Genomic DNA, 26924 nt, shown 5'->3' on the forward strand with positions numbered 1-26924 from the left:
CTGCTTTCTTTTCACACACTGTGTTCCACTGAATCCTCCTGATGACGCTATGAGCTCTATGGAAGCAAGGTCTGGAGTTTTCTAAATCTGCACAAGGCAGTCTGGGACTGGCTTGGCCTTTGGTGACTGTATCAGTGTTGGACTAAGCAAACCCCACCCTGGAGGCCTCCTGCCTCTGTTTGGACGTGTGGGTTTCCCTTTGGGAACAAGGCTTTCCTGGTCCCCTCGTGTGGCTCTCTGTCACTCCCTTGCTCAGCTGATCCTGCCCCAAGAGGACCTCAGAGGGTCTCCATCTCACTCTCCCAGAGCAGGGGGCTGCTACCTCTGCCTGCTGGAGTGGATCCTGTACTTAGGGGGCTCCATCCTTCCCTAGGGGCTCCTCACTGTGGCTCCCTTCTCTGTAGGCCTCACTTGGAGGAAACTCCTCCCTGAACTGGCAAATGGCCCTAACAAAGCACTGGGAGGTATGTGGGGAGGGGTGGGTCAAGAGGGTTGAAAAAAATAACAGTTTTTCCTTATTGTTAAATCTTAATTTCTCTCCTGATTCTAGAAGTGATATGTGTGATGATAAACACATTCAATGCTGCGGAAACACATGGGTAGGAAGGGACAGCCTCACTGCGGCCCTTCCACCCCAGATGCCACAAGGCGATGGGAAACCTTTGAGGCACCAGGGGTCAGAGGACAGCAGGGCAGAGGCTCGGTCTGAAGTCAGAGGACAAGGCTGAAAACCCTGCTCCAACCATGCAATGTTATGAGTGCTCAGTAAACTTCAGCTGGTGTAACAATACTCAAACTCTTTTTTGTTTGTTTGTTTGTATTTGTCACATTAAAAAAAAGAGATATATGTATTTATTTATGGCTGCACTGGGTCTTCATTGCTGCAGGCACACTTTCTCTAGTTGTGGCGAAGAGGGGCTTCTCTTCATGATGTTGTGCAGGCTTCTCATTGCAGTGGATTCTGTCACGAAGCACAGGCTCTAGGGCTGAGGGCTTAAGCAGGGCTGAGTTGTCCCTCAGCATCTGGGATCTCCCCGGACCAGGGACTGAAGCCGTGTCCCCTGCATTGGCAGGCAGATTCTTTACCACTGAGCCACCAGGGCCCTGCATTTGTCACATTTTTGAATACTAAACATGAGACTATATATATATATATATATATAATCACAAACTTTCATATCTTTTAAAATTTAGTTTTGTGTGCATCTAACTTTTTTTATGAGCTGAGTTGAACGGTTCTATGAAGACCTACAAGACCTTTTAGAACTAACACCCAAAAAAGATGTCCTTTTCATTAGAGGGGACTGGAATGCAAAATTAGGAAGTCAAGAAACACCAGGAGTAACAGGCAAATTTGGCCTTGGAGTACGGAATGAAGCAGGGCAAAGGCTAATAGAGTTTTGCCAAGAGAACACACTGGTCATAGCAAACACCCTCTTCCAACAACACAAGAGAAGACTCTACACATGAACATTACCAGACGGTCAACAATGAAATCCGACTGATTATATTCTTTGCAGCCAAAGATGGAGAAGCTCTATACAGTCAGCAAAAACAAGACCGGGAGCTGACTGTGGTTCAGATCATGAACTCCTTATTGCCAAATTCAGACTTAAATTGAAGAAAGTGGGGAAAACCACTAGACCATTCAGGTATGACCTAAATCAAATCCCTTATGATTATACAGTGGAAGTGAGAAATAGATTTAAGGGACTAGATCTGATAGACAGAGTGCCTGATGAACTATGGACAGAGGTTCGTGACATTGTACAGGAGACAGGGATCAAGACCATCCCATGGAAAAGAAATGCAAAAAAGCAAAATGGCTGTCTGAGGAGGCCTTACAAATAGCTATGAAAAGAAGAGAAGAGAAAAGCAAAGGAGAAAAGGAAAGATATAAGCATCTGAATGCACAGTTCCAAAGAATAGCAAGGAGAGATAAGAAAGCCTTCCTCTGCGATCAATGCAAAGAAATGGAGGAAAACAACAGTATGGGAAACACTAGAGATCTCTTCAAGAAAATTAGAGATACCAAGGGAAAATTTCATGCAAAGATGGGCTCGATAAAGGACAGAAATAGTATGGACCTAACAGAAGCAGAAGATATTAAGAGGTGGCAAGAATACACAGAAGAACTGTACAAAAAAGAGCTTCACGACCCAGATAATTACGATGGTGTGATCACTCACCTAGAGCCAGACATCCTGGAATGTGAAGTCAAGTGGGCCTTAGAAAGCATCACTACGAACAAAGCTCGTGGAGGTGATGGAATTCCAGTTGAGTGATTTCAAATCCTGAAAGATGATGCTGTGGAAGTGCTGCACTCAATAAGCTAGCAAATTTGGAAAACTCAGCAGTGGCCACTGGACTGGAAAAGGTCAGTTTTCATTCCAATCCCAAAGAAAGGCAATCTCAAAGAATGCTCAAACTACCGCACATTTGCACTCATCTCACACGCTAGTAAAGTAATGCTCAAAATTTTCCAAGCCAGGCTTCAGCAGTACGTGAACCGTGAACTTCCTGATGTTCAAGCTGGATTTAGAAAAGGCAGAGGGACCAGAGATCAAATTGCCAACATCCACTGGCTCATCGAAAAAGCAAGAAAATTCCAGTAAAACATCTATTTCTGCTTTATTGACTATGCCAAAGCCTTTGACTGTGTGGATCACAATAAACTGTGGAAAATTCTGAAAGAGATGGGAACACCAGACCACCTGATCTGCCTCTTGAGAAACCTATATGCAGGTCAGGAAGCAACAGTTAGAACTGGACATAGAACAACAGACTGGTTCCAAATAGGAAAAGGAGTACATCAAGGTGTTTATTGCCACCCTGCTTATTTAACTTCTATGCAGAGTACATCATGAGAAACGCTGGGCTGGAAGAAGCACAAGCTGGAATCAAGATTGCCGGGAGAAATATCAATAACCTCAGATATGCAGATGACACTGCCCTTATGGCAGAAAGTGAAGAGGAACTAAAAAGCCTCTTGATGAAAGTGAAAGAGGAGAGTGAAAAAGTTGGCTTAAAGCTCAACATTCAGAACATGAAGATGATGGCCTCTGGTCCCATCACTTCATGGCAAATAGATGGGGAAACAGTGGAAATAGTGTCAGACTTTATTTTTTTGGGCTCCAAAATCACTGCAGATGGTGACTGCAGCCATGAAATTAAAAGACGCTTACTCCTTGGAAGGAAAGTTATGACCAACCTAGATAGCATATTGAAAAGCAGAGACATTACTTTGCCAACAAAGGTCCATCTAGTCAAGGCTATGGTTTTTCAATGGTCATGTCTGGATGTGAGAGTTGGACTGTGAAGAAAGCTGAGCGCCGAAGAATTGATGCTTTTGAACTGTGGTGTTGGAGAAGACTCTTGAGAGTCCCTTGGACTGCAAGGAGATCCAACCAGTCCATCCTAAAGAAGATCAGCCCTGGGTGTTCTTTGGAAGGACTGATGCTGAAGCTGAAACTCCAATACTTTGGCCACCTCATGAGAAGAGTTGACTCACTGGAAAAGACCCTGATGCTGGGAGGTACTGGTGGCAGGAGGGGAAGGGGACAGAGGATGAGATGGCTGGATGGCATCACCGACTCGATGGACATGAGTTTGAGTGAACTCCGGGAGTTGGTGATGGACAGGGAGGCCTGGTGTGCTGTGATTCATGGGGTTGCAAAGAGTTGGACATGACTGAGCAACTGAACTTTTTTTATATAATATTTCACTGCTGGGATGTGCTCTAACTTACATATCCCTTAAGGACTCACACTAAAGGTCATCTTCAGTCTTCACCTCTGGTAAGTAACATTTCAACAAATAGCTCTTGCCTTGATCTTTGCTCTGTCTCTCTCAGCTAAACTCCTGAGGGTGGAATTTTGGGCCAACGAATGTGCTTGCTTTGAAATGTAACAGATTTTGCCAAATTGCTAAAAAAAAGATATGCCCACTTTCATTGCCCCAAAGCCCATGTCTTTCTCACACCAGCTCAGCCACATGGTCCTGTGGACACTTCGCTTCTCCAGGAGCTCAGAGTTGAAGACATTCTAACCTCAGCCTCCTGAGGATGCTGTGTAGTCCCCTTCTGGCTCATCCTCCCACCACCACCTCTAATCCAAACCACTCTCATGCTCATGTAAGGCCAAGGGCTTTCTCTACAGCATCTTATTTGAGTCTATCTTGGGTAGGAAGGAAAACTCCATCAGTATCATGTGGGATGGGAGGGCCAGAGAGGTCAAGCGACTGGCCCTGTCTCCAGGTGGACAGGTGGCAGAGATGAGAAGCCAGTGCCCTGCTTTCTCACTGAGTGCCTTTCTCATCACACCGCCAGTACACAAAGATGGAGATGTCAGGCTGGGAAGGGCAGGATGAAGAAAGTATATCAGACAGGAATTGATGCCACTAACAGGTATTTAAAACACCTATGATGGGCCAGGAACTAGGGTACAGAGATGAATAAGACTCCCTCCCTGCCTTCAGGGAGCTCAGAGTGTAGTTGGGGAGACAGGTCAATCTTTGGGTCATGTCAGTGGGAGGAAATCAGAGACATGCTGGGAGCGACACTGGGCTGGCCCTTAATCACGGGGAGCTCAGGTAAGGCTAAGAGGAGACATAAGATAGGCTGAGCCCAGAAGGATGAGTGTGGGTTGGCCAGACTAAGGAAGGGTGTTTCAGGAAGAACGAATAGTGCATGCCCCTAAAGATGGCAAAGCCTGAGAGCCTGAGGCTTGTGAGCATCCCATATGGCTGGGTAAGGTGGACCTCTGTGGTTTGCCCTGTACCACCTCTTCTGCACACAGTGCCCAGACTTTCCTTTGGGGAACCAGCTCATCCCACCTTCCTGATTCTGGGATGGGCATGTGACCAACTAGATTCAGACAGCATCTGACCAATCAGAATACTCCTCAGGGATGAGCGAGGAACCAGAAGGTCAATGAGACTTGACTTGGGGACCTACTATAGGAATGATGGGAAACAGAAACTCTTCCCACTGGGCTGCTGGGTATTTCCATGAAAGAAAGCTTGCTTGAGAGGGAAGCCAACTCAGATAAAAGCAGAGCTGAGGGACTAAGGGAGATGGAGCCTAAATAAGATGGGTTAGTCTCTGGATCTAGCTGGACCTGGAGGATCTACCCTGGAATTTCAGTTGTGTGGGCCAATCAATTCTGACCTTTTTTTGCTTAAGCCAGATTGACCAGGATATTGGTTATCTGTTACTAAGAGTCCAGACTAGTGCACTGGGGAGGAGGGTGGAGAGAAAGCAAGGAATGGTCAGCAGCTCGTGGAGGTGGGTGCAGGCCAGGCTACAGGGTTAAAGAATTATCTGACCATCAGAACTGGGAAGAGTGTAACTGCCAGGCAGGAGAACTCTCATAATGTGACTGTGCCTTTTAGAAACAAAAGGTGTTGACTAAGAGAGAAAAGAAGAAGAAGAGTTAATGACTCCTCCAGAAATTTCAGAGCCTTCGGAACATCTTTTGTAGGGTTTTCCCATCAGGATAGATGGCCTGGTCTGAAATTGGAGCCAAATTATTAATCCATCAGCCCTGATGGCATGTATCAATTTATCTTAATTTCTGAAAATACACTCATGCCTTTCAGACCGGTCTCTCTTCTCTGTCACCAAAAAGAAAAGGGGGCCCAGCAGAGATTTATCAGAGGCCATTTGGCCCTTTGTAAATGCCCTGCTCTGGCTGAAACTGAACACCCGGCATTTCAGGCAGACCACTGGGCCCCCCTGTGCCCTCAGTGCTGTGGGCAAGCCTGCCTGGGAGACAGCATGCTGGCAGAGGGGCTGCTGCCAGCTCCATAGCCCGAGAGAGAAGGGGCCCTCCCAGACCTGGGGGACTCCTCATCACACAGTCTCATTTCCTCTCCGGAGTGGATCAACTGGAAACAGGAGCCAGCCTCCCTCCCCTTCCTGGATGAGAGACCTCATCACCCATTACTGAGTCTTTTGTAAATAAACCATGGGGGGAGAATGCCATTTGTTCTGCCATTATTGCCTGGTGAGCATCATCAGATGGGTCTTTGAAAGGCACAGAATGAGATCATTTTGGGTTCAGAAATTCCTTCGTGCTCCTTTCTCTACCATCGCCACTCTCCACAGACTTTCTGAAGGGGGACTTTCTGACCAGGGAGGTTGGTTCGGGCAATGACACACCTGCTCTGAGTAGTCAACCAACAACTATTTATTAAGTGCTTTCTCCCTGTCAGGCAATCCTTTTGGTTCTTAGGATACAACAAACAAAGATTATTACATTGTTGAAGTTCATATTCTGAGAACTCAGAACTCTGATGTGTCCATTTGTGGAAACAAACTTTGTAAGTTAGGTTTAACTGGTAAACTGAGGAACTGTGAAGTTAAAACTCTTCTGATGCCTTATGTGTGATTCTACTGTACCTGTAAGGATGTGGCATTTGGAAAACTAAATTGCATGGGCTAGAGATGCTTCAGTTGTGTCCGACTCTGTGTGACCCCATAGATGGCAGCCCATCAGGCTCACCCGTCCCTGGGAGCCTGGTGGGCTCCCGTCTATGGGGTTGCACAGAGTCGGACGTGACTGAAGTGACTTAGCAGCAGCTTAGCAGCAACAGGTATTTAAAACACCTATGATGGGCCAGGAACTAGGGTACAGAGATGAACAAGACTCCCTCCCTGCCTCCAGGGAGCTCAGAGTGTAGTTGGGGAGACAGGTCAATCTTTGGGTCATGTCAGTGGGAGGAATTCGGAGACATGCTGGGAGCGACACTGGGGTGGCCCTTAATCATCACTGGGAGCTCAGGTAAGGCTAAGAGGAGACATAAGATAGGCTGAGCCCAGAAGGATGAGTGACTTAGCAGCAGCAGTAGAGATACTATAAATGACATACATGCTGTCATCCACCAAACCTGCACCCATGGCAGACATCACTAATCAATCACCACTCCTTTTCTGAACGTAGCCTCACAATATATATTCACACAGTAAGGGGCAGCCTCTACTGGTGGATCAGAGTTAAGGTTGGGAGAGCAAAACTATTTTTGACTTAGACTGTTTACTAATTCAATTCACTGAGATGCTGTAGAGTCGTCTAGTAAATTAACCCCAAGAGGGGGTTAACTGCCCCCAGGAGGAGGCAAAAACTGAGAAGGAAGTAAGAGATGGCAGAGAAATCTCTCAGGCTAATTTTCCTCTCAAGTGCTCTCACGTCCCTGCAGAGGCCTGTACAACACAGCAGGTCAGAGCGCGGACCCTGCAGTCAGGCAGGCCTGGCTTCATGTCCTGGTTCTGTTAGTTCTAAATGTGTGGGACCTTGGTCTGAATTCCACTTGCCTCCCTGTGAAATGGGTATAATAATGATACCACCCTCCTAGGGCTGTTGTAAGGATTAAATAAGACAACACGTGTGAAGGGCTCTGCACAGGGTCCTGCCAGCTCTGATCCAGGCACCTGAGTTGCTGCACACCAGAGTGGATGGATGCTTTTTGACAGCTGGCATCGCTCTGACTGGCTGGTGCCATCATGATTGCTAAATACTTTTAATGTTACCCCTGGATTTTAATATTAGTTTTATTTAAAGGCTGGCTCCCTTATGGGAGATAACTTCAGAAATCTGAAGGTAAAATGGAAAAAGACTGTTTTTCAAACCAAAATAATGTTTCAGAATTCTAGGTTATTTTCTTGCTCAGTTCAGTTCAGTCGCTCAGTCGTGTCCGACTCTTCGCAACCCCATGGACTACAATGGACTGCAGCATGCCAGGCTTCCCTGTCCATCACCAACTCCCATAGCTTACTCAAACTCATGTCCATTGAGTCGGTGATGCCATCCAACCATCTCATCCTCTGTCATCCCCTTCTCTTCCTGCCTTCAATCTTTCCTGGCAGCAGAGTCTTTTCCAACGAGTCAGTTCTTTGCATCAGGTGGCTGAAGAATTAATGTCCCCCAGTTCTGAACTGCTCACCCAGTGGCAGTGACAATGACAATAATGAAAATAATTTTTCATTATTTATTATTTCATTATTTTAGGATATTTACTGAGAAGCACCTAACAAGAATGGTCTTATTTAATCCTCTCAACAACCCTGTGAAGATTAGAGGGTCACTATACCCATTTTATGGAAGTAGAAACTGAGGTTCAGATGGATAAGGACTCTTTGTCCAAGATCACACAGTTGGTACAAAGGAGCAGAGCTACAATCTGACCTAGGCAATCTAACCCTAGCACCAAAACCTTAATTGTTGTGTGTGTGACAATGGTCCTTTGCCTAGGAAGTAGATGTTAGACTCGGTGGAATCAGGGTTGTGCGTTCACAGGACTCAGCCCAGTAATGCTGCTGGTCATTCCTCATGGGCTGGGGATATATCTTACCAAGGGTTCCAGGTGTGTTAGAAGCAGGCCCTAGCCGACACAGGGGCACGAGACACGATAGTCTTCCCTACCGATGGACAAAGCCTTCATTCTTCACTTGAGATCAATACAAAAATCCAACAAAAAGGGGCAGAAGTTGGCCTCAGAAGTTTGGGTAGTTAACTAGTAACCATTGTCTCCTTTACTACCGTTATCAGAGATTCTACAGCCCATGGATTGCTGTAATAGGTTATAGTAAATATTTATTCTCCAACTCTTTAATTATTTCTACCAGTTATTAATTAGTGGCTGTGTCCCCAGGTTGGGTGCTAACCATTTTCTAGATATTATCTAATTTAATCTTCACAAAAGTTCTGTAAGGTAGGTAGTCTTATTATCCTCTTAGATGAGGAAAGAAAGCTCAGAGAGGTAATCTAACTTGCCCAAAGTCACACTGCTTCTGAGTAGTGATGCTGGGATTGGAGCCCAGGCTTTTCTGATGCCACAACTCGAGCTCTTAGCCCCTGGTTTCTGTATATCCAACTCCAGCAGGGACAGGCACAAAGGCAAAACTTGAGACATGTGGCCAGAAACCACTAAGGACAAGTTGGCCTCTGTGAGGCCGGGGGATAGTTCTCAGAGCAGAGCTTCCCACCAGCCTATGTGTCCTGCTCAACTGGCTCTCTCTTCCCCTCTGCTGGTGTGCTGGCCGTCTCAATGGGAGACACACCATCTCTTCAGTGAAGTGAGGGCTGTCCTATTCTAAACTATCATCTAAGAAGGGATGATGCAAACATTGAGCAGATGGGCTGCAGAACCTGAGGCCTCCACAGTCTCCCCAGGCTCAGACACTGCTAGGCAGGCAACCTGCCAGGATTGGGGGTTTTTCCAGGGGCTGGCTTACCTTGAATGAGATCTCGTACTGCTCCCCTCCCCAGATCTCCAAGCCTGGGTCATACCCACCCAGCTCCCAGAACCACTTCCGATCCACGGCGAACAGTCCACCGGCCATCACGGGAGACCTGCGGGAAGAAGAAGGTGGTGTGAAGAGCGGACGTCCTGGTGGTGTGTATCCCGCTCTTGGATGCTGCTGTTTCCCCAGGGATGCCATTTCCCACTGCTCCATCAACATAGCCCTCGTGTCCAGCAGGGAATCCAAAGCCCTTCTGAGTGCAGCCCCTGGCTTTCTTCCTTCTTCATAAATGCTATGTTTTAACCAGTGGACCTCAGACTCCTTCACATGGTTAACACCTAAGAATACTTGTGGAATGGAATCATAGTGTTTTCCCTCTGTGGGCCTTGTAGCTCCATCATATTTCTATATATCTCCATGTCTCTCTCTCTATCTCCAGTTCTCCCACTGGTTAAATGGTTTGGATTAGGTCTTTCTAAGCCTGTCTAGGCTATAGAATGCCTGAGAGAGATGAAAACACACACAGCTTCCTGGGTCTGACTCCAGACCTAGACAACAATCTCTGGGGGATGGAGCTTAGGTTCTGTGTTTTTGGATGAGATGATTTGATGATTCTTACTTTCCAAGCCCAGCATAGGCATGCTTTTCTGCTGAGAGTTTACAAAAGAAGCCACAGTCCTTGTTCTTGCAGTTAAACTGGGATGAGATTCCTCTACTCATTCATTCACTCATTAGTTCATTCATTGAGTGCCAGCTGAGGAGCAGAGGCTGGAAGAATCTGGAGGTCAATCGGGGTCAGGCTGAATCTGCAGGGGATGTCAGTGTAGCAGGGTGGCCACCTCAGGATGGGAGGGTGCAGAAGGCAGGTTGGGTGTAACGAGGGCCTCTGGAGGTGCAACCAGCACTACAGGAAAGGAGGGCACCTCTGCCTACATATTTTGGGGGTGAGGAGAGAGGCTGGGGCAAGAGTCGAGGAAGAGTGCTCAGAGGGGTGGCATTTGAAGTGGGTATGGACAAAGTGGAGCTGGGGGAGAGAAGGGAGGGAAACCATGAGCCCAGGAACTGAGATGGTCAATCGTGCATGGGGTGTGGCCTCCCCCAGTCCCCCTGGGAGGGGCCACCAGCATTTACTGCATGAAAACCTCTCTGAGTGGTTGTGCTCATGTCTGGCTCCAACTTCAAACCCTCAAAAAAAAAAAAAAAAAGAAAACTGGGTTTCCCAGGTGGCACAGTGGTAAAGAATCTGCCTGCCAATATAGGAGACATGGCTTCAATCTTTGGGTCAAGAAGATCCCCTGGAGAAGGAAATGGCAACCACTCCAGTATTCTTGTCTGGAAAATCCCATGGACGGAGGGGCCTGGGAGGCTACAGTCCATGGGCTCGCTAAGAGTCAGACATGACTGAGTGGCCTGGCACGCACATACATAAAGAAAATCCATTGCAGGAGCAGCCTCCACAACCCTCCTGGCCTTGGGAACTGCAGGCTCAGGGAAGTGGACTGATTAGGAAAGCACTGAAGTGCCCCACCCGCCTCGCCAGGCTTCCTGCAGCAGACAGGCCTGGACAGCACATGAGGGGACCCTCAGGAGGGATTCCCTGGATCCTTCTAGGGCTCGGGTCTGCCCACTGCTGCACTGAACTAATTTATTACTAAAATGAATTTATTCCTCCCATTGACCTCACAAGGCCCTGTTATCATTACCCCATTTTATGCACGCAGAAACCAGAGTCCTGACAGGTGACGTGCTCAAGGCTCCACAGCTACCAAGCAGCACCTCTGGGATCTGAGCTTCTAATCTGTGCTGCGGCCACACCCCATGTAGCTATAATACACTGCTTCCTCTTGGGAAGGAACAATCCAGAAGTAGGCGATGAGTGAACAGGACTTGGGGTCAGAAACAAGGAAATCCTCAGTCCAACTGCAGCTCTCCCTAACCCACGGTGGGACCTGGGACAGAGAGTGTAACCCCAGAATCCTGCGCTGCCCAGTATGGGGGCCACACGTGGCTACTGACACTTGAAGTGTGGCCGGTCTGAACTGGGAGGTGCTGGCAGCGTGAGATACACACTGGAGTTCCCAGACTTAATATGAAGAAAAAGAACAGAAAAGATCTCATTAATAATTTCAAAGTGTTGGTCACATGTTAAAATAAGAACATTTTAAACATACTGGGTTAAATAAAATGGAAGTAGTAAAATGAATTTTATCTGCTTCTCCTTATCTTTTTTAAACGTGGCTTTGAGGACACTGAGAAGCACATATGTGAGTCGCACTGTATTTCTCCAGGGCAGCACTGACTTAACCTCTCTGAGCCCGTTTCCCCATCTACACAAGGACGTACAGCTACTCTTCCTAGCTCACACTGCTGCTATAATTTTGAAAGCATTCAGTCTTGTAGGAAACTAAGGTGTTATTAGTGTCAGCTTTCTTCTGTCTTATGAAGGTTGTGGAGTTTGGGTTTTTCTGGCTGGAGCCGTAATGCCTGGAGGGGCAGAGAGTGGTTCTGACTCAGTGCTTCATGGAAAATCAAACCTAAGACTGCACAAAAATATGAGTTTGGGTGGATGCCAGCAGCAGGGGCTGTGGAAAAGGCAGGATATTAGCTGTGAGGCATTTTGGATGCTCAAGGGTTTTGCCTCCAGAGGGAGGCCTCTTCTCCAGCCTGGTCTGTTTCCTGCCATGTTCAACAGTCATAATTACAACAGTCCTAAGCGTCCAGTGGGTGCCACTCATCTCACCAACACTATCTCCAGCTCTCACAAAGCCCTATTACTAGCTCTCTTTTCACAAGGAGAAATTTGAAATTCAGAAATGCTCTATACTCTGCTCAAGGGCATGTAGTTTGTAAGTGGATGAGCTGCCACCGGAGCCAGTGTCTTTCAAATACCATGACATGGCACTGTGCCTGTGGCGTGCCCACTTGCTGGGCACCGTAGGGAGGAGTGCAGAAAATGACCAGGATTTCTTTGTAGCCTAGGACAAAACTCATACAGAAGAGAGACTTATGGAAGGAATCGGAGGGTACAAAGGATGGAGTGTCCCTTGGGAAGCATCTGGGCCGGTGGTGCTCAACTGTGTCCACGTGTCAGCATCACCCAGTGGATGGCTGGATCCCCACCCAGAGACTCTGGTGCTACTGGACTCGGGGACAGCCCGGGTAGTGGTGGTTCTTCTTCTCCTTCTTCCTCTTTCTCGTCTTCTTCCTCCTCACACTTCTTTCTCCTCCTCCTTTTTATAAATTGGATTTTTTAAAGATTTATTTATTTTTGCCTTCAATGTTTCCCAGCATCCAGGTGTTCTCTAGAGCAGCCTCTGGGAGCTGGAAAGGGCATGAGAACGGGTCCCTTCCTGGAGCATCTCAAGGAAATACAGCCCAGCGACGCTGTGATTTAGTCCAGGAGGACCCTTTCAGACTTCTGACCACCAGAACTTGAAGAGAATGAATCTGTGCTGTTTTGATGAACCAGTAAGATGTGGTAAGTTATTACTGCAGTGATAATTAGGAAACTGATCAGCAAACTAATCCAGCAGGAAAGGCTGGACTTCGGCTTCACGCCCAGAGATCTTCCCACACCTCTGGCAGGAGAGCTGGAGGGGCTCATGTGACAGCTGGGATGGTGAGCTGACTGACTCCCTCAGTCAGAAAGACCCTTCTGGAGCTCAGGGGACCAGACAGGGACAGGCTCAGCTGCTAGCCCATGGTGTGCCCAGGGAAGCCTTCCCTGTCCTGGGACCCGAGTCTTCTCTTCTGCAAGGGCTTGGAGCCCATGACCTGTTGGTTCCCTCCAGTGCTCACATTCCAGGATGTGATGGGTCTAGTCCCGTGCTCCCAGTCTTCCACTGGGGGACAAACTATTACTTCCCTGATACTTCCAAGAGGATGGATGGGAAAGCTGGCTCCAGGGGCAGTCAGACCTACATGGCATTAAGCCTTTGCCCCTTCACAGCTGTGGGACCTGGACAGGCTCCTCGTGGAGCCCTGGTGTCCCCACATGGAAAACACGGATGATAGTTTTTACTACACATGGCTGTTGGGGTTAAAAGGATCAGTGTGTAGTGTGCTCAGCACTGCACTGGCACTTAGAAAATGTGTGGTAAATGGTGGTGACTTGTGGTGCTGGAGAAGACTCTCGAGAGTCCTTTGAACTGCAAGAGATCAAACTAGTCAATCCTAAAGGAAATCAACCCTGAACATTCATTGGAAGGACAGATGCTGGAGCTGAAACTCCAATACTTTGGCCACCTGATGAGAAGAGTCAAGTCACTGGAATAGACTCTGATGCTGGAAAAGATTGAGGGCAGGAGGAGAAAGGGGTGACAGAGGATAAGATGGTTGGATGGCATCACCGACTCAACAGATATGAGTTTGAACTCCGGGAGATGGTGAATGACAGGGAAGCCTGGTACGCTGCAGTCCATGGGGTCACGAAGAGTCAGACGCAGCTTAGCGACTGAAAACACCAACATGGTGGTGACAATGACAATGACAGCGGGGACGGTGACGACTACAACTGGGCGCCAGGCTTGCCGCCCCTGCTGCCAGTCTTGGGGTAGGCAAAGAAGAAGTGACCAGCTTGGTGGTCCATGAGCCAAAGCTCTGTGACAAGCTGGGAGGGATTGTGCTTCTGGTTGGGGAGGTCTGCCCCACCCCCCTACACTGGACTTTTGGGGGAGGTGGCGATCCTGAGTTCTGCGTGCATTAGGAGGGGTCCCTGGGGTCAGCCACTGGGGCTGGCCTGGGTAACTCATACTTACTCAAATGGGTCGCTGGGGTCAGCTTTCTGTAGTTCTGGAGGGATGGGGATCCGCTTATAGTACATCTCCCAGTCAAAGGCGCCCCGCATGGCATCCCCTGCCTGCGTCTCGTACCGGAAGTCATCGTGGTCAATCACATCGATCATTGGGCACACGATGGTCTTGCGGTTCCGAGCGATGCGGTCTGAAGAAGCCAAGAGATGCCTGTTAGGGAGGCTAGATGGGAAAGCAGCTACCTGCATGATTCTGCTCTGTAACTTATTCACATTTCTAACATGTTTCCTGGGTGATTTCTCTGAATTCTTGAGTTTGAGACTCCATGAGGATGAAAGAGTGCAAGCTTTAGGTAAGATGGACCAGGGCTCCCAGCCCATCCTGCCATCCACGATGGGTTCTTGGATCAGCAACACAAATAACATTCCGAGCCTCAGTGTGCTCCTCTGTGAAATGGGGAGAAGAGGCTCTGGTCGCAGGAGTATTGGATACAGTTAACGTTTGAAGATGTTTAGCACAGGTTCCTATCATACTCAGCACTGTTATGGAAAGAGATTAATTTCTTTCTGGGAAGGACCCTGTTCTGGCCCTGCCAGGCTCCCCATTCTGATTCTTGACTTGTGGCCCAGCATCCAGGCACCCCAGCACTTACCCCTCATGGCAGACCGCCTGTCCCTGAAGCTCCTCAACTCCTCCTGGCTGCCGTCAGAGGACAAATGGTCCTTGCGAGAAAGGCCAGTTCCCCTCTCCCAACAGTCGGAACTGATGATGAGTGAGAGGACTATCCCATGAGCTCCTCAGGACAAGTAGGGCCTGGTGGACCTTGGCCATGCAGGAATTCTGCCTGCAAGGCGATCCAAGGTGGCAAATGGGGGTCTTAACCTCAAAATGGCTCTAAGTCCCTTTCAAGCCAGAAAGACGCAGACTCTACAAAATTCACTGTCTGCCCTCCAGTGAGCCTTCTGCCAAGAAGCCCTGACGATAGCCAGTGACTGGGGCAGACGATCTGCTATGCGGGGCAAGTGGGCTGTGCTGGGCTGCCTTGCTGCTTAGGCCAGGGATCAAGTTCAAGGCTTGGAATGGGGAGTTTGGTAGGGCCAGGGTAGGCTGGAAGCTGCCCAGGGCCCAAGCTTCACTCACTGAGTTATACAGTGGATTTTTCTTCCAGGAGAGAAAGCGGAAGTTTCGTCTTTCTAAACTGCAATACACAATCCATAGGTGGGTCAAACATTGAATCACTGAATATCAGGGCGCATTCTAGGTGGTGAGGGAAAGCACTGTTTTGGAAATATTTCAGTCATACTGCATCAGTGTGTGCATTTGTGTAATGGACTGACAGATCCCCAGTGTATTTCTAACTGTGGCACACGGTCATAAAAGTTTGAAAAATGGTGCTTTTGACACTGTGTCCCCACGAATAGATCTGGAACCAACAGTGTCAGAAGCACGCAGGGTGTGTTTAAGTGTTTTCCCCCAACCCCCCAGGGCTGGCCTGCCCCAGGCCCACTGAATCAGGATCTCCTGGGGTGGAGCTTGGATCTGCCCTGTGGAAGGCTCCCTAGGAATTTTTAAGGAAGCTGAAGAATCTTCTTGGGGAAAGATCTAGGGAAGGGCTCTTTCTCCCTAACAGGGCTTCCCTGATAGCTCAGTTGGTAAAGAATCCACCTGCAACGCAGGAGACCCCAGTTCAATTCCTGGGTCTGGAAGATCCGCTGGGGAAGGGAAAGCCTACCCACTCTAGTATTCTTGGGCTTCCCTTGTGGCTCAGCTGGTTAAGAATTTGTCTACAATGCAGGAGACCTGGGTGAAATCCCTGGGTTGGGAAGATCCCCTGGAGAAGGGAAAGGCTACCCCCTCTAGTATTCTGGCTGGCAGAATTCCATGGACTGCATAGCCCATGGGGTCGCAAAGAGTTATACACGACTGAGTGACTTTCACTTCCCTTCCTAATTCTTCATGGCTGTGCGAGGGACCTCCCTTCCAGGGAGGGTGTGGGTTGAGAAAACAAGGCTCTGCTGGATGCCGGCTCATTGTGGGAAGTGTGAGGTCAAGGCGGCGGCATCAGACAGGCAGCATTCCATGGTGCAGTTCTCACCTGGAGATAGGGTGCCCAAACCCTGGTTTTGCCACCTATGAACAGTATAACCTTGGGAAAGGTTATCTAGTGCCTCTGAACCCCGGTTTCCTGGCTGACAGAACGGAGGAAGATAGCACCTACCACGTGGGGTCTCTGTGAAGAACAAGCAGGATGATATGGCCAAGAGGCTTAGCCCAGCAGATGACCCCTTCTCTGCTGACATCCTCTGTGCCCAGGATTGCCCTCTGTGCCCAGGATTGCTGAGAGCAGCTCAGAAGCAGGAGCCTCCTTCTTTCTGCCCTTCAGTTTTCTTATTTGCTGTACGTGGATAATAATGCCTGGCCTGTGTCCTTTACCATATAACTGTCACCTTCAAACATAGCTGTGGCCTAAAAAGATAAGGGACTTGCAGAGGCATGATGCTGCTGATGATGGTGATGATAGAAATGAAGAAAATGATGATCAAGAGTGGCTTGCCTTTGGGGAAGGGAGGGCTAAATCCTTCTCAGGCTCAGAAATGCCTACTCTCCAAAGAAGGCAGAGTGAACTGTGCATGTTTATGGCTTCAGATACAAAAGCCAAGGTGGGCTATATCAGCTGTTCATATTAGCAGGGACAGACTTTTACATCTACACCACTGGTTCACATTTCTATTGGAAAAAGGAAAAAAAGAGGAAGAGTATTTCTTCCATGTATGCCTGTAGATTATGAAAATTACCCTCATATATTTCCATAGAAACAGAGTTAAGGCTATTTGGACCACAAGCTCAGCATCGTGCCTACCACTTCATTCTCTTTATGAGTCACTGAATGACCCACCAAATGGGATGTTCTTTCAGGACTATAAATTAGGGTATTTAGAATGAGGTTTGTTTTTTTTTTCCTTTTTTGTTCTCTTTCAGTCATGAGAGGCAGATCTAGACCTCTGGGTTTAATGAAATAAAGAGTTTACCAGAAAAATCTGGGTTATGTCTTAACCCAGTGGGATCCTGGACCCTTGGGGCCAGAAGCATATAATCTCATACTAAAGTTTCATGTTGATCTGTGTTAGGAAACAAATATGCTGGGTTATCCCATTAATCGGTGTAGGATTTGCTTTCTGTCCTCACTTCTGCATGGGGGCCTAAATAGTGCTCCCTGAAGTGTAGTCCCTGGACCAGCAGCACTGGCATCACCCAGGGGTTGTCAGGAATGCAGCTTCTCAGGCCCCACCCCAACCTCCTGAACCAACAACTCTGGAGCTGGGCCCAGCACTCTGTGTTTTACCAAATCTTCTAGGTGATTCTGATACATGCTCAAGCTTGCCCTAATCTTGAGTCCTCCTTGCTCTCTATGCTTTCTCTAATGGAGAGCATATCCCTCCATTTTTTTTCTTTTCCCTTGTCTAGGCTGTCACAGAGCACTGGGTTGAGCTCCCCGTGTCATACAGTAATCCCCACCGGCTGTCTGTGTTGCCTATGGGAGGCTGTATGTGTCAAGGCTGCTCTCTCCATTCGTCCCGCCCTCTCCCTCCCCCGGTGGCTCCACAAGTCTGTGTCTATGTCTGCGTCTCCGCTGCTGCCCTGCAAATTAATTTTATTTATTTATTTGGCTGCACCTGGTTTTAGTTATTGCATGCAGGACTTGGCACTCAGGAGCTTTTAATTTCAGCATGTAGGATCTAGTTCCCTGACTTGGGCAGGGATCGAACCCGGGTCCCTTGCATTGGGAGTGTAAAGGCCGTAGCCACTGAACCACCAGGGAATTCCCATACTCATCTATTATTGAGGCTTTCACTTTTCTCTCTGGACTGACAGATGTTCCCCAATCTGCCTCCATCCCTGTTCCTCACCTGACCACCAGCCCCACTAGGGGATTTCCTCTTCAGCATCTACCTATTGGGAGCAGCTTACTGCCTTCCTCAAAGCTCTGGATTCAGATCTGGTTCTTCAACCAGCCATGAGGCACCTCACTGCCTGGCAGCCTGGCTTCAGGTCTCCCTCCTGCCCACAAGGTTGCGTGAATGGACTCTTGGATCACGCTGCCCCTGTCTGGACCTCTTCCCTGACAGCTGTCAGAAACTCCCTGAGGAGCAAATGAACTTAGGCAGACAGTATGGAATCCTGAAAGAGGATACACTCTGGAGTCAGACAGATGGGGACTTTGACACTTTTTGCCCAAGGGAACTAGCGAGTCACTCATTATCTCAGAACTTCAGTCTCTTCTAATATAAAAAGGGGATACTTTGGACCTGGTGTGGTTTTGTGAGGCCTGGAGATAAAGCTTACAGCTTTTTTGGCTCACAGTAGCAATGCAATGAACAACCACTGTTCTGAGTTGATTCGATGATGTCCCTTACATCATCAAATCAAGATGCCTACTGCTAAGATTTAGTTCTTGTAAGTAGGCAGTCTTGGCTTGCTTTCCAATAACACCTGAAGTAACTTGGGAGAAGCAGTCATATCACTAACACTAACGTGCTTTATGACACTGGGCAAGTCACTTCCCCTATCAAAGTCCCAGCTTCCTCCTCTGTAAAATGAAGGGGCAGGACTGCATGGATTCGTAAGGTCACTTTGAGCACCCCTGAAGATCTGACACCCTCGTGGCACCCGGCACAGTGCTGGGTGCATCTCAGGCAGGCAAGGGAAGCCCAGTAGGTGACTCCCTGCAAAAGGTGGGGCCGGTGGCCACTGGCACACTCCAGGCTGCCTACTTCACCTTGCAAGCCTCCCTTACCTAGCAAGGGGGGGAGCCAGTTGACATTGGCTTCACAGTGTGAGTCCAAGAATGTGATGACATCCCCAGTTGCAGCTGAGGCTCCCAGCATTCGGGTCCTGATCAGTCCTTCCCGTTTCTTGGTTCGGAGAATCCTCACGCTGGGGAAAAGGGCCATGTAGTCTTCAAGTGGTTTCTTCAGGTGTTCTGCAAGACAGAGAGTAGAGAAAAGATGGACAGGTGGGTAAGAACAATTGCTGAGTAATCATTCTTGTGACCCCCTTCTTTACGTGTGCACTGCACTTTACAGTTTAGACAGATTTCTGGTACACTGTCTTACTGGGTCTCTCAGATGGGGCCAACAAGGGCAGGAAGCACCACCTGTGTACTGCAAAGGGGGAAAGTGAAGTTTAAAGAGGGCCAGTGTTAGTGCCAGACTTGCAACACAGAGAGAACTTCTGTATGACAGAGTTAGCAGCTGTGATTTATGTCTGGCTTGGACCCATTCCCTCATTTTCCTGGCAACAATACTTTGATTCTTTTTTGGGGTAAACTACCTTTTCCCTCCTATTCTCAGTCCTCCAGACTTGGGTGGGTTTGACCTCATCTCCTAGTTCCCAGCAGGTGGAGCGTGTGGCTTGGGCCTGGCCAATCAGGGCATTCCATTCCCTTGACCACAGTGATTGGTTCAGGGATGGACATGTGACCCGAGTTGGTCCAAACAATGAATCCTGAGAATTTTTTTTTCCGAACTATTGAACAATGAGGCCCATTTTTCTTACTAGAGTTACTAGGTTGGTTGGCTCTAAGTCTGGAGCTGCTTCTGACATCTTTAGCAAAATGAGGTGATGAGAGATGCTGGGAGGATCTGCTGAGACTGAAGTCAACAAGTAAAAAGACAGTGAAGAGATGAAGAGAGACATTATCCTGATAACATTTTGATTCTCCAGATCTCCCTGTGCCTGAAGCAGATAGACTCCTAGTTGTTCTTATTACATATGACAACCAATTCCTCTTTTTGCTTATTCTAATGTAGGCTGGCTTCTGGCCCATGCCTAGAAAAGCTGTTATAAATAAATCTCAAAGACATTCTCTTTCTACTAAAAATGCCAGCTTTAACATTAGTGTCTTTTGATTTTAATTAGGGTTAGGCCCCTTTATGAAAACTAGTATGGCTACAAAAAACCTATAGTTTATATCATATTTAATGGTGAAATATTGAATGCTTTGCTCCTGTGATCAGGAGAAAGGCTTTCCATTTTCTTTCTACTTAAGCACTATTCTAGAATTCCTAGTCAGTGCAATTGGTAAGACAAAGAAAAGGCATAAAGATTGGAAAGACTATAGATTAAATGATTGCTTACACAGAAAATCTTCAGAAATCTACAAAAAACTAGAACAGGTAAACTTAGAAAGATTTCAGGATACAGGTCAGCATTTAAAAATCAACTGTATTTCTATAGGCTAGCTTACTTGCTAGCAATTTGAAAATGCAATTAAAATGGTAAAAATACCACTTAAAATTTAACAAAGTAAGTACAAACTGTATACTCTGAAAACTACAAAACATTGTTGAAAGAAATGAACAATCAAAATAAATGGAAAAATAGTCAATGTTCATGGATCAGATGACCTAATGTTGTTAAGATGGCAATACCTCCTATGTTGATCTACAAATTCAATGTGATCAAAAATCATAGCTGGCTTCTTTGCAGAAATTGACAATTGACAAGCTGATACAAAAATTTATGGAAATGCAAGGGATCAAGGAATCCAGCACAGCTAAAAATCTACTGATTACTTGAACATTCACAACAACATTGTTCACAACAGCCAAATGGTGACAATAACCCCAATTTCCATTATTTCACAGATAGGTAAACAAAGGTGGAATATATCCATATAACAAGAAATGAAGTGCTGATACATGCCACAACATGCACAAACCTAGAAATCATTGTATTAAGTAAAGGAGGCCAGACACAAAAGATCACATTTTATAGCATTCCACTTGTACGAAAGTCCAGATTAGGTAAATCCAGACCTGGAAAGCAGATCAGTGATTACCGTGAACTGGAGTGGAGGGGAACTACTTAATAAGTATGGGGTTTCCTTTGGGGGGTGACAAAAATATTTTGAAACTAGATAAAGGTGATGGTTGCACAACATTATGAATATGCTAAATGCCAATGAATCATGTACTTTAACATGAGTATTACATATTTTAATATGGTTAACCTTACATTATGTGGATTTTACCTCAATTTTTAAAAATGGGCAAAGGATATATGAACAGGTACTTCTTGAAAAAAGATACAGAAATGGCCAAACACACGAAAAGATGCTCAACATCATTAGTCACCAGGGAAATATAAATCAAAATCTTAATGAAATACTATTAATACTTCACATCCACTAGGATGGCTATGATGAAAAAGGAAGATAATAACAAGTATTGACAAGGATGTAGAGAAATAAGAATTTTCATATACTGTCTATGGGAGTGTAATAAAATGGTGTGGCCACTTTGGAAAACGGTCTGGCAGTTCCTCAAACAATTGAACACAGTTACCATATAACCCAGCAATTCTACTCCTAGGTATATTTCCAAGAGAAATGAAAATATATATTGGACTTCCCTGGTGGCCCGATGGTTAACGATCTGCCTGCCAATGCAGGGGACATGGGTTTGATCCCTGGTCCAGGAAGATTTCATAGGCCATGGAGTAACTAAGCCCATGAGCCACAACTACTGAAGCCCGTGTGCCCTAGAGCCCGTGCTCCGCTACAAGAGAAGCCACCGCAGTGAGAAGCTCATGCACGGCAACTAGAGAGTAGATCCTGCTCACCACAACTAGAGAAAGCCCTTGTGCAGCAACAAAGACCCAGTGCAGCCAAAAATAAATAAATAGTTAAAAATTAAAATAAAAGCCAAAACATATATATCCACACGAAAAGTTGTACGCTAATGTTCATAGCAGCAATATTCATAATATCCCCAAAGTGAAAATCAAATCATCCAAATACACATCAACCGAAGAACAGATAAATCAAATGTAGTATATCCATTCAGGGAAAATACTATTCAGCAATAAAGAAGAATGAGCTATGGCAATAATATGAATGAACCTTAAAAAAGAGTATGCTGGAGTAAGAAAGTCAGACATTCTTGCTCTTAATTCACTCCACCAGGGCTTAGAGCTGGACAGGTCCCCCTGATTTAGGGGATGTGGCCAGATCACCTGTGAGCTGACTGTAAATACAGTTGCCTCGATCCTCCCTATGATCTGGGAGACTGAAGGAAGCATCAGGATCTTTGGTTTTACTTGACCCACAGATAATTCTGATGCACAGCCAGCCTAGAGAGCACTGGAGTAGTTCAGTCTCTTCATTTTATAGACAGAAATTAAGTCCAAAGAAGGGAAGGTGCCACAGTTAACAGTAAAGCCAGGGCCCCTTAACTGCTTGATCCAAAACCCTCTGAGCCTTTGATTTTTATAACCCTGTATAAAAATGAATAGTTTTCACTGGGAAGGCAAATTATGATTTGCGAAGAAGCTTCACATATTTTATCTCCCTTGATTCATAAACTCATAGCCTGCATCGATGCTGTGAAAGTGCTGCACTCAATATGCCAGCAAATTTGGAAAACACAGCAGTGGCCACAGGACTGGGAAAGGTTAGTTTTCATTCTAATCCCAAAGGAAGGCAATGCCAAAGAATGTTCAAACTACCACACATTTGCACGCATCTCACATGCTAGTAAAGTAATGCTTAAAATTCTCCAAGCCAGGCTTCAGCAGTATGTGAATCATGAACTTCCAGGTGTTCAAGCTGGTTTTAGAAGAGGCAGAGGAACCAGAGATCAAATTGCCAACATCCTCTGGATTATCGAAAAAGCAAGAGAGTTCCAGAAAAACATCTATTTCTGCTTTATTGACTATGCCAAAGCCTTTGACTGTGTGGATCACAATAAACTGTGGAAAATTCTGAAAAGAGATGGACATACTAGACCACCTGATCTGCCTCTTGAGAAATTTGTATGCAGGTCAGGAAGCAACAGTTAGAACTGGACATGGAACAACACACTGGTTCCAAATAGGAAAAGGAGTACGTCAAGGCTGTATATTGTCACCCTGCTTATTTAACTTATATGCAGAGTACATCATGAGAAATGCTGGGCTGGAGGAAGCACAGGCTGGAATCAAGATTGCCGGGAGAAATATCAATAACCTCAGATATGCAGATGACACTACCCTTATGGCAGAAAGTGAAGAAGAACTAAAAAGCCTCTTGATGAAAGTGAAAGTGGAGAGTGAAAAGGTTGGCTTAAAGCTCAACATTCAGAAAACGAAGATCATGGCATCGGTCCCATCACTTCATGGCAAATAGATGGGGAAGCAGTGGAAACAGTGTCAGACTTTATTTTTCTGGGCTCCAAAATCACTGCAGATGGTGATTGCAGCCATGAAATTAAAAGACACTTACTCCTTGGAAGGAAAGTTATGACCAACCTAGACAGCATATTCAAAAGCAGAGACATTACTTTGCCAACAAAGGTCCATCTAGTCAAGGCTATGGTTTTTCCAGTGGTCATGTATGGATGTGAGTTGGACTGTGAAGAAGGCTGAGCGCTGAAGAATTGATGCTTTTGAACTGTGGTGTTGGAGAAGACTCTTGAGGGTCCCTTGGACTGCAAGGAGATCCAACCAGTCCATTTTGAAGGAGATCAGCCCTGGGATTTCTTTGGAAGGACTGATGCTGAAGCTGAAACTCCCGTACTTTGGCCACCTGATCCAAAGAGCTGACTCATTTGAAAAGACTCTGGTGCTGGGAGGGATTGGGGGCAGGAGAAGAAGGGAACAACAGAGGATGAGATGGCTGGATGGCATCACTGACTCAATGGACATGGGTTTGGGTGGACTCCGGGAGTTGGTGATGGACAGGGAGGCCTGGTGTGCTGCGGTTCATGGGGTCTCAAAGAGTTGGACACGACTGAGTGACTGAACTGAACTGAACTGACTCTGCATCACAAGTCTTCCCATCTGACAGATGAGAAAACTGATCCTTAGAGAAGCTTAGAAACTTGCCCCAGGTCATATAGCCAGGAAACTGCTTGGTTCGCCGTAGAAACAGGAGGCTTTCCCCCTCTCTAGCTGTGTTTTCCCAATCTCTCATCATCATATTACCTGCATGATTTTTGCCACTTCCACCTACCTTACAACAACTTCCTTAAGATTTTCTTTTTTAAATCAACTCACTTTTTTTCAAGCTAATAATTTTACTTAATTAATTTTATTTTAAAAGGAAAACATTAAACACTATAAGTGGAAAATCAGTACCATTTGTGATAAAGAGCTAATGAATTAAAAAAGCCAAAGTAATAAGGATAAAGTAATGTTACTAGGTTTCAGCCAGATCTCGATTCCCTCTTTTTAAAGAAGGGAGATAAGGGTAACCAGCCGAGACCTTCCATTGGAGGTAATCAGAGGAAATGAAAGAGAGATCTGAAGAGAGAAAATGTACTCTCCTTATGAGTCAACATTACTTAATGCAAAGTCTCAGAGCCACCTGAGATCATCTTAGGTACCACTTAAAATCACTTTCGTGCTGGTGCACTTGGGGAAACACTTGATTTAAGTCTTCAGAAACGTAAGGACTAGAGATGAGGTGTGTTTTGTGCTGTGTTGTCTGGCACCTCGCAAATCGGAACAATTAAAAGATACACAGAGGAAAGATTAACTCCAGATACAACCCCAGGCTGCAAGGCTGAAAAACACTCCAGGTCGCCTCTCGCTTGCTCACAAAGATTAATATGGCTCCTCCTGCCCTTCCCCACTTCTCTTTGGAACAGTGGCTCTGTAGAGAGCAGAAATCAATTCGCCCTAATTGAGGGACTAAATCTTTCCAAAAGAAACTTTCTTGGGAAGCGAGACATGATAGCAAGAGGCACGATCACGCTCCAGATAGGCTGCTGTTAGGGCAGGAACACTACCTTAAAAAAAAAAAAAATCCATAGTCATTGTCTTGTGACCAGTGCTTCTTCTTGGCTAGGTTCAACTGGTCGGTCGTTAACATGAGGATGAGCTAATCTTCTATACCACACACCACTACTCCCATCAGAGGGAGATATATGGCCCCGTCCGGCTCTAATCATGAGGGCCCCGCTCCGGCAGAGACCCACCGCTAAATCACCCTGCACGCAGATGGCCGCAGTCATTACAGATGGACCAATTAAGGCCTTCTGACAGCTTGTGGCAAAGTCGGTGCAATTATTTAGGGGCAATTATGTTCCTCCTGTCCGTATTAGAAAGAACATTTACACAAAATCAGGACTGTTGCCTTATTTTACCATGCCGTCTTCTTGGATGAGGACATCTCATAAAAAGTCACAGAATTTTCGAGCTGGAAGGGACTTTAGATGAGGATGATGATAGTTATGATGATAACAATTACAGGGAACAATTACTGAGGCTCTGCTCACACATGGAGCTCTCTCTCTATATATAATCTCCGTTGCTTACAACACCACTACAAATGGAGATACTACGGTCCTGTCTTGTATGAAAAGACACCGTGAGGCTCAGAATGGGTGGTGTGACCTACCCAAAGAACACAGTTTATAAATGATGAGGCCAAGGTCTAAAACTCACCCCTGACTGTAAGAGAGCTGGCTCTTCCAGCCACATCAAAGCCCATCTCTGCCTCCATTCTGTTAACTCCTCTGTTCTACCCAGAGAGGAACAGCTAGGGCAAGTTAAATGCCTTGCCCAGAATCATATAGAGAGTCTTCCACTCTCTGGCTCCCCCCAGCTTCATAAACCCTAGGGCAAGGACGGCAAACAGGCGTCACGGAAATGCCTATACTCATAGGTTTGTAATGGGTAGCTAAAGCAGTGTTAAGAAAGACTCTGAGGCCAGATCGTGGCTCAGTGTGAAAATGCCAGGGCTAAGAGATGTCTGGCCTGAAGCAGCAAGGTGGCAGCCGCCCTGTACTACAGAAGCACCGTGCCCATTCCAGGGGCTGCTCTGATTGGAAAGCAAAACAGAATTGCGTTTGCCCTTATTATCAGTCCTAAAGGAAATCAACCCTGAATACTCGTTGGAAGGACAGATGCTGAAGCTGAAGCTTCAGTACTTCGGCCACCTGATGTGAAGAGCCAACTCACCAGAAAAGACCCTGATGCTGGGAAAGACTGAAGGCAGGAGAAGGGTATAACAGAGGATGAGATGGTTAGATGGCATTACCAACTCAATGGACATGAATTTGAGCAAACTCTGGGAGATGGTGAAGGACAGGGAAGCCTGGCATGCTGCTGTCCATGGGCTTGCAAAGAGTCGGACATGACTGAGTGACTGAACAACAATTCCTAATATAAGGGTAAGTCAGAGCTATCCAACAAGGGGTGAGGTTGATCCTAAGGTGAGTCCCCATCAGTGCAAGGCCTTCAGCAGGTGTTTGCAGAGCATGGGTCAGAGTGCCCACAAGTGGGTTCTGCGTGCTTTGCCCATACCTCTTCAGCATTTTGTTCTCTCCCTGCCTGCCTCCCACCTGCCGGCACTTGATGCTGCCTGGGGTTCTATGCCTACATGGTGTACCTCAGCCAAGGACCACAGTGTGTATAGACAACCACCCCAGCCCCCTCGCCCCTCAGGTGGGATAACTCTGAGCATGTGCTCTGTGTAGGCTCCCTGTGGGGTCACCGTGGTTGCCAGTCTTGGTGCCTGTCATAGGCGCCCTTCCTAGCTGCCTCCCACTTCCTCTTCTCACTTCCCTGCTCTCTTGCTGCTGTTTCCTGAAAGCCTCTCTCAAATTAACCACTTGCACTCACAGCCCATCTCACGATATGCTTCAGGAAACCCAAACCAAGACAGAGTCCAAGTGGCAGGTATGAGCTAAAAGAGGGTTCCACAAACCCCAGCACCAGTCCATGGCCTGCTAGGAACCAGGCCACACAGTGGGAGGTAAGTAGTGGGTGAGTAAGTGAAGCTTCATCTATATTTACAGCTAGTCCCCCTCGCTCGCATTACGGCCTGAGCTCTGCCTCCTGTCAGATCAGTGGTGGTGGCATTAGATTCTCATAGGAGCTCAAATCCTACTGTGAACCTCACATGCGAGGGATTGAGGTTGCGTGTTCCTTATGAGAATCATCCCCAA

The 26924-nt window shown here is 46.8% G+C and overlaps 1 protein-coding gene across 1 annotated transcript in view; it reads right to left on the reverse strand.

Moving 5' to 3' along the window:
* GALNT10 (polypeptide N-acetylgalactosaminyltransferase 10) overlaps positions 1-26924 on the reverse strand; it is a 226130-nt gene that overhangs the window by 26986 nt on the left and 172220 nt on the right. The window contains exons 5-7 of the mRNA XM_027545880.1: positions 18788-18973; positions 13999-14182; positions 9233-9350 (exon numbers count right to left, since the gene is read on the reverse strand). Coding sequence (XP_027401681.1) covers positions 9233-9350; positions 13999-14182; positions 18788-18973 — 488 coding nt within the window. The remainder of the gene's footprint in view (positions 1-9232; positions 9351-13998; positions 14183-18787; positions 18974-26924) is intronic.

This window comes from Bos indicus x Bos taurus, chromosome 7 (genome assembly GCF_003369695.1).
Source record: "Bos indicus x Bos taurus breed Angus x Brahman F1 hybrid chromosome 7, Bos_hybrid_MaternalHap_v2.0, whole genome shotgun sequence".
Taxonomy (NCBI): Eukaryota; Metazoa; Chordata; class Mammalia; order Artiodactyla; family Bovidae; genus Bos; species Bos indicus x Bos taurus.